This window comes from Rhagoletis pomonella, unplaced genomic scaffold, assembly GCF_013731165.1.
Source record: "Rhagoletis pomonella isolate Grant_MI unplaced genomic scaffold, Rhpom_1.0 Rhpom_scaffold_00010, whole genome shotgun sequence".
In the NCBI taxonomy this organism is placed as follows: domain Eukaryota; kingdom Metazoa; phylum Arthropoda; class Insecta; order Diptera; family Tephritidae; genus Rhagoletis; species Rhagoletis pomonella.
Window position 1 is genome coordinate 8,562,312 of NW_023458564.1, and position 8,713 is coordinate 8,571,024.

At 31.6% G+C, this 8,713-nt stretch overlaps 2 protein-coding genes across 3 annotated transcripts in view; both read right to left on the reverse strand.

Moving 5' to 3' along the window:
* Positions 1-8,713, reverse strand: part of LOC118746002 (uncharacterized oxidoreductase YjmC) — a 23,354-nt gene that overhangs the window by 10,351 nt on the left and 4,290 nt on the right. The window contains exons 1-2 of one of the 2 annotated variants that reach the window (XM_036479719.1): positions 4,669-4,747; positions 2,097-2,541 (exon numbers count right to left, since the gene is read on the reverse strand). The exons of the other annotated variant lie outside the window; for it this stretch is intronic. Of the exons in view, the coding sequence (XP_036335612.1) occupies positions 2,097-2,325 (229 nt within the window). The 5' untranslated portion in view covers positions 2,326-2,541; positions 4,669-4,747. Of the gene's footprint in view, positions 1-2,096; positions 2,542-4,668; positions 4,748-8,713 lie in introns of those variants that run through there. 2 annotated transcript variants of the gene reach the window in all.
* LOC118746006 (ADP-ribose glycohydrolase OARD1) overlaps positions 1-8,713 on the reverse strand; it is a 64,741-nt gene that overhangs the window by 7,703 nt on the left and 48,325 nt on the right. The gene's annotated exons all lie outside the window — the stretch shown is intronic.

The following is an 8,713-nucleotide window of genomic DNA, read 5'->3' on the forward strand; positions in this document are numbered from 1 at the left end:
AAAAAAATGTACCATAAAAAATACTGAGCGCATGTAGTCCTTACACACGGAAGAAGTGAAATCTAATAGAGAAAATTCCAGAAAAGAAATTTGCACTATAAATATGTACATATATTGTAATAAATTTAATTGTAAAATCTTTGCACGAGTTTTATTTTTATTCTCTTTTTATAAGTTGCTTAGTTTACTTATTATTTTTCGAAAAAATATCTTGATCTTAATCTCACTCTCAATTCTTAATCTTTATTTTTATCTGTAGTAGCCTTGTTATGCAATCCATCTAGCGATTTTTTTTTTATTGTTGCGCTAAAAGTGTACATATGTAATATACATACATTATACTACGTTCAAATTGACGAGCTAAACATGTTAAATGGGCTTCAACCAGTTAAATGAACAAAACATGTTCATAAACAAGTTAAATCGCATGCAATTGTTGTTGGAAAATTGAACCAGTTAAATCATTTAACTCGTTTGAAAACCAGTTCAACGCAGAGTTGTATCAGAAAGCTTTCTGCTCTGGCTAATCAGAAAGACCCAAAAGCTTTCATTTGACACGCCATCGTTCAAAAAATGTACATATATTCTGAAAAATATTAAAAATTAAAAATGATCAAAAAATACCAAAATTGTATGCATGTCTGCCCACCAAATAAAGACGCCAAAGCGGTAATTAGTTATTTCCCATGAGGTCTCATCGTACGCAGAGATAAATAGTGCATACAAACTAAACATTTTGAAGTCTCTAAGTAATCCGTATGCGTTAATATCATGAAGCAGACATTCGCTCAAAACAAATTGAAACACAAAAACTTGATTTTGAATTTATTTTTTTTTTGATTTTTTATTGGTAATCAAACAACCGTCAAAGTTAACTCTAAATGTTCAATGTGGACGATTTTGTTTTCCAAAAAGCTCTTTTTCATTTAACAAGTTAAATGGGGGCAATTTGAACGTAATATTAGGCTGGTTCAAAAAATTATATTTTTATCAAAATCTTTTGTGAAATATTTTCGAGACAGTGAATGAAGACGCTTGTCAAAAGTAAAGCGCTCAATATAAGATTTAGAAGTCGCCCATCGCAAATTTCTATTTTCCAAAAAATAGAATGAGCGATGCATATTTTTGAAGCAATATGAAGACTGTAAAAAAAGTCTCTTATGATTTTCCATAAATTCACTCCTACAAAACTTATTCAAGTTTAAGGTTGAACATATACAAAATTTAACGTTTTTCGGCAAAATGTTACAACTTATCACCAAATACCACAAAATTCGTGGTATATTTAATAAATTTTAATTTTCTTCGAAAAGAAGGTCAATTAAAAATTTCTGAATCGTAAAACTTAATAAAGTGTGTAACACAATTATACGCCACTCCTATATTGACAAGTTTTGGCTATTAATTTTATTTTATTTATTTTTTTAATCTTTTTTTTTTTTAATTATAGTTTGTTCTTTAATAAAAGGACGCTTTAAAATCTCAGCACACGTTTTTTGTGATCCCTGCTTTAGATCAGCGTTGGCCAGAGAGAGCTTGAATTTTCGCCATGAAATGGCAATTTTTTTTTTAGATAAACAAGTACAAAGTAAAAGCTCTTTCCAGCCGAGGTTTATTAAACAAGGTGTGATTGACAACTCAGGTAAGCTCTCTTTTAAGGTACTATTATGCCAAAAAATATAAACAAGCGATTCAAAATTCATAAAAAATTTGTTCAATATGACTTCATAGGATGCTTCTTCTGAGAGCAATGTCAAATTCAATCACACTCTGTTGAAAACATTTTGTTTACAGCTAAAACTGGTTAAGAGCTTTTCAAGATATCAGAAATACTTCTGAGCGTGTTGGAGATTTATGGTGTTTTCGTTTCTACCAAAAAATTGCGCGTTTTGATTGCCCCTTGCAAAAAAGGCACATTCTCTGCCCCCTGAAGCTTTGTCAGGGGGATGGTTGCCCTAAAAATCAGATCGTTGCTTAAAATGACAATATTATGAAATACGTGAGCTAGACAAGGACAAGCAAGGCAAAAACTTGCCCTTTTACAGAGTTGAGTATTACATCAGATAGATTTTGCACCGATAAGATAAATGACTTACCGTTATAAAAGCTTTGCGCAGTTGCACCAGTTTGTTTTCGCTTTACGAAATTCTGATCGTTATTAAGCGTTAAGCTACTTGCATTTCTGCTGGCGACTGTACCCGAAAATTTGGTTGAAGTCTCTTGATCTTTACTACGCTGATATTTGAGTACCACGGACGATGAACAACGCCACTGTGCGTTGCCGATCATACGAGAAGCAGGACAGTGGAAAATCAAAGATGTCATCTGGTTGCTGCTGTGAGATCCGGCGAATTCACAAACGCTCAATCAAAATAATTATCAAAGTTTCTGTGAACTAGCTCTTATCTTTTGACATATGTATATTTAAACGTGTAGCACATTAATGTATGTATAGGTAATCAGCTGTGTTAACTAGACGGTGTGTTTGTTATTGTTAGTAGTTCTAGACGAACGAGATCATTATTTAATGATGATGTTTAGCTAAAAGAGAGAGAATTTTGTATATGCACGAAGGTGTTTTGCGTGTGCAAATTTACATTACATTAGTACATACATATATATGTATATACATTAGGGTGGTCCAAAAAAAATTTCCTCCAGCCAACCCCCAGATCTGAAGAATATCAAAAATAAGGAGACACGTATTTTTTTTATTTTGAAATCAATTAATATTTATTCGTGCCGCCGGGGCTTTGAAGTTTCCCATGTATTTTATATGGGAAAAATACAATGAAAATAAATATAGTTTTTGATCGAATAAGAATGTTTCCCTTCAGAAGTCTTCAAACAATAACACTATGATGCTTATTTAACTTCAATATTTTACTTAGCGTGATTTAATAATTATTTTATGTTTTCATAACCACATCACGCACGAACAGCTCAATGGATGTGTTTATTTTTTTCATTCTACTCGATTTTTTTTTGTGGGTAATAAAATTTGAAAAATAGAGTTGTCAGATATTAAATTTATTTAAAGGCTCAATAAAATAATTAAATTTCTTCATCAAAACTAAAATTGTTTATTTTTGAAGGGGGTTGCCACCTTTCTACGAAAAAATTTATTTTCCCCATATAAAAGACATGGGAATCTTCAAAGCACCGGCGGCACGGGTAAATATTAACCGATTTCAAAATAAAACAAGTAAAAAAGTCGTAAGTTCGGTCGGAGCCGAACATTAAATACCCGGCGCAAGTATTCAATATAGTTTTTTCACCTTTCCGAAAACTACCGCTACGTGGTGAACAGGGGTGGTTTTACGTCTATTTCAAAAACACCTTCGATAGAACGATCAGTTAAGATATAATGAGATAAACTTATATAGATATATGTGAGCGACATCACGCCCATTTTCCAAAATTCCATAAAAATGTTACTTCTTTTTAAGGGATTGTTGTTAGTATCAATTTTGAGTAAAATTAGCGTCCTTAAATTTCGAAATATCGCAGTTTCAAGCATTTCTGAAATTTACGTTATAGAAAAATGGGCGTAGTTTTAGTCAGATTTCAATAACTTTTACCCTTTTGCATTTATGTGGCAAGCAAAATAATCATACCGAGTTTCCCAAAATTTTATTATAAGCGTATTTTTTGCTAACGAATTACTACAAACATCAATTTTGGATAAATTAGCTTGGGTATTGATTGACGATTTCTTTTTTCATTCTGATCGAATCGTTTTGCCTGTTACAAACAACTGTTATGTAAACAAAGTTATAATACCCTTGTGCACAAGTGCGCTCGGGTATAAAAATACGTGTCTCTTTATTTTTGATATTTTTCAGTTCTGGGGGGTGGCAGCGGGAAAAATCAAAAAAGTAAATTTGCCTATATATTTTTTTGGACAACCCTAATGTAGATACACACATATATAATAATATATTTATTTTTGTATACACGTGCGTGAATTAGTCAATAAATTTATGGAATTACGAATAAATAATTTAGATTGTATTCACAAATGTGTAGCAATAAAAATGCACTAAAACACATAAATTTCGTAATTTCGGTAAAAGTGCACTTTAGCGAAAGTAGGCCAAAATTTATGAAAAAATTCAAGCGAGTTACCAATCGACGCGTTTTAATGCACACAACAATAATTCGAGACCGGAAATTCACATTTTTAATTCATTAAAGAGTTATTCACAAAAAGCACCAGTTTTCCTCCATCTTATTTATATTAACTACACAAGATTGTAGTGCGGATTTTCACCATCGGAATATTGCTATGAAATACAGAATTTCGCGAAAGTGTACACTTAAAACATCACAAATGTATAAAAACTAATAAATACGTGTTAAATTGAGTTCAATTATTCCATTCATTTGCGTGAAATTCGTCAAAACATAGTGCGGAAAGTACAAGGGTTTTTTTGCAAATAACTCTTTAATGAATTAAAAATGTTAATTTCCGGTCTCGGATTGTTATTATTGGCGTTAAGACGCGTCGATTGATACCACTCTCGAGCTTGTCCGTCCATTTTGACCTACTTTCGCTAAAGTGCACTACTACCGTAATTTTTATCGCAGATCTTAATTTTATTTTAATTTTATTTTTTTTAACTAGTCAATTACTTTATGTATTCACTAAAATCAACCAACACTCACATAAGTCAAGAAAAGAACCTTTAAAAGTCTAGTGACCGCGTCCAGCTCTCATCGCCCACTGTTTGTCTGCGGCCCATGCTACTAATTATCCAAGTAACAAGTACATTTGTAAATAAGTCATGAGAATTCGCAAAACTCTGCAGCTATTGTGAATACGCGCGCTGAGAGAATAACAAAGTGAAAAGTCTATTTTAAAGTAGGGACTGTGGGCAGTATTTAATGCGCATACCTACACAAATTGTTACAATCGATATATAAATTGAATTAATCAATAAATATTCCGTTCCGCCTTATGAAAATGCAATTTAAGTCCTAATCGGGAGCCGTTAACCGATTGATACCTTAATAGGCATGTCTAATACATATATTTAAAATGTTTTTGTTGAGTAGGTTAAATATAATTTTACACTAGCCAAACATTGTCGTCCCGCCCATCGAAAATTTTAAATAGAATTTATTTTTTTTCTCTATTATTTTTATTTAAATATGAAACCAATTGCTAACTGCCGATTTCACCAGCAACTTAAATGGAAAATGCTTTTTTATTTTTTGTCAATTTCCGTATAAAATTCAAAAAGTTGAAATCATTTTTCACTTAAATTGCTTACATGAAATTGGCTGTTAGCCTTAGACAGGCTGGGATGACAATGTATTTTGCTATACCACTCCAGCTATGAGTCAAATTTAAACCCACTGGAGATCTGCGATTCACAGCATTTTATTTAAGATAAACTCATTTGCCCGTAGTTATAGTCAAAAATTGGAAATGCTCCCTTGTTTCGCGGCGCCTAATAATAACTTTTTCGTCGGTCAATACAAAACTAGCGTTGAAGTAAAAAAACGGTTTGTAAAGTAAAGGGCAGTATGCAGCTCTCAAGAAAAGCAAAAATTCCATATAAAATGATGTACAAGAGATGGAAAGGAAATTTTCTTGAGTCAAATTTCCTTACGGCACACAGTGCCGCCTAATTGGGCAAAAATCGAAAAATTCGTTGTCTGCAATGTGAACGTGCTTGGTATTTTTGTAAAGGTAATTTATTTAAAAATAATTAAATAGAAATTTCCCTATGAAAGAAATTATATGCCGCCAGGAAGCCACTAAAGTCGACAAATTTATAAAATTAAGAATAAGAATTAATAAGAGCATAGTCATGCGTAAGCTTTTCACGGAAACAAATGTCAAAAATACATTCTTTGAAATAAAATGTTTGTTTGACGTTTTTTATTTTCATATAGATAGTAGAGAGCTACAGGATTAAAATAATTGGAATAAAACTAAACACAGGGTATTCCAGAAAAACCATTTTTTTTATCGAAATTCAAAAAAAATTGTAAATTTTAATGGAACGAATAAAAAAAAATATGTAAAAATATGTTATTTTTTATTATTTTATTAAATAGTACGGGTTTTTAGCTTTCGAAAGAAGAAATAAAAACTTGCTCATTTGTTGCACTTTTTGAAGTAATGCGTTTTTTTTTGCTAATGCATAAAATCATTTTTTAATTTTTTTGTCGGTGTCATCAGATCTGCACGATTCGTTCTATTTTTAAAAATGAAGTGTAGGATAAAAGTCTTGACCTGTATACAATAGGGGTTTATTATTTTTAAAGAGTTGCCACCTGTTAAAAAATGTAATTAAAATTTTTTAATAAGTTAAATGAGTTATTAAGAGATGGGTATCAATAGAAATGTGTATAAAAAGGGTTTAATTCTTAACTACATGTAGAAGGTTGCCACCTGTTAAAAAAATCAGATTACATTGGAATTAAAGAAGTTAGGTTATTTAAATAGATAGGTATCACCATATGAGAGTCAGACGAAAGAGGTTTAAGAATGTTTTAGCTTGAAAATACTAAGAAAAGGGTTGCCACCTGTTTGTTAAGTCAAATTTAGTTAAACTAAAATAATAATTGTGTTAAACCAAAGGTTTACAACATCGGTTTTGTTATTTTATTACAAATACATACATTGTCAATCATTGATGATCTGAAATTAACTAAGGAATGCTTTTACTCTTCACTTATTTCTTGCTTAATATGACCAATTTTTTATTTTGTCTGATACCCATATTGATATACATAATTCAGTTACCTTATTCCATATATGTAATACTTCTATATTGCTAGTACAATGTAATCACAATGTGTTTTCAATTCGAAATCAAAGAAAGAAAGCCTATGAAAATGTTTGTGATTGTAGAAGTATACGTGTATTTATATTTGTAAACTACTACATAGAATGAAGTGCCATGTCATAACAGGGGCGGTTCAGATAATTAAACAAACAAACACAAATTTTACGGTATCATGTTTCCTTCATACCGCAGTAAACGCAAACTAATTTTGTTCAAAATTAAATTTTGATGCATAAACGCTCTTAGACTGTGTTTTCACCTGTGCGGAGTTGACTTGACAAGTTGAAGAACGCATGGAACGGGCCATAATTCGAAATTTTTTACAGCGAATATGATATATATTTACTGCTATCACCGCTAAAAGTGTAAATAAATTCTCGACATACACCCTAAAGTCCAAACATACGCCACAAAAGAAAATTAAATGACCAATTTCTCATTTGCGGGGCGCTTCGGAATCGAAGCATTTAACTCTGCGCCTACTTTCTTATTCTGAATCGGCATTTCGGCAAAAATTTGCTTTCATTTTCTTAATAGTTACTCTCTGTCAGACTTTTGTTCATCTAGACTCTAGGTCCTAGAGTATTTCTGCTTCAATAAGTAATTTTTGAAAAAAAATCCTAAATTTTTTGCTTCACCTGGTATAATTCCGCCATGAATTGACCGAATCCAATAAAGCACGCTATTCGTTTCTGTTCTGTGCTTATTGACGCCAACTGGAAATGCCAACTGATGCTAAGTCCTTCTGTAACTGGTACCTTTATCCTTTGCCACCACAGCGGCTGCAGTGTTTCTCATAGATATACAAATATTGTATTTTTTGTTAATTTTTTATGTGAATTATTTTTCAATAAGAATTTGTTAAACCGCTCCTGAATTTTGAAAAGTAAAAATTTCAGTTTGGGTACATTCTCTTATCGGATCTCTCTTTCTTTTTTGAATATATCGACACTCTGATGTTGGGGAATGGACTTTGAATTTACTAGCAATATAGAAGTACTACATATATGCCTTATTCCCTTAATTAAAGTCAGTTTGATTTTTTAAACATGTGGCAACCTTTCTACGTGACGTTTATAAGTAAAGCATTTTCAAACAAATTTCAATTGATACCCATATTGTAATATCTAGTTCATTTAACATTTTAAATAATTTTAATAAAATTAGTAACAGGTGGCAACCCGTTTCAAAAAAAATAAAACTCGATTGCAATATACAGACCAAGCCCTGTCATTTGACACCTCACTTTTAAAAATAGAACGATCTATATGTAGATACTAGGGATGTTGAGAACGTGGAATTTTAGACATCCGCGGATGCGGATGTTTAAAAGCTAACATCCGCGGATGAGGATGCGAATGTGGATGTTAAATATTTTTAAGAAATAATTTGGTGAGTACATTAGGTGATTGAGGTAAATAAAAAATGGAAAAGTTAGTCATTTTTAATATTTTTTTATTTAGTACTTAAATTTAAAAAATTGGAACATTGTATTTAAGAAAGAGTAATTTTGCTTTTTTTACGGGTTACAGCCTGTTTCCTAACGGGTCGTAAATCAAACCTGCGCCACTAAATAACTACTCGCTCGTGGCGACAAACTTGAAAAACTTGACAAAATTGTAAATTCTTTTCGATTGACGCTGCACCAGTTGAGAGCACTTTCAGTTATATTTCTTTTTTTATTGCGGTGCAATAATCCCTTTTTGAGAATTGCATCGGGTTGCAAATGTCGGATGTATCCTCCCGAAAATCTTGTTATTTTGTTAAAAAAGTACCCCGATTTTTATAATAATTTTAATTATTGGAATCACGAACGATAAAGGTCTCCGATCTGCTTAGTTCCCGGGTGACTTCTTGGAAAGATTCACCTGTAATGAACAGCTTGTAATTAGTTTTGTTTTATTAGTTAG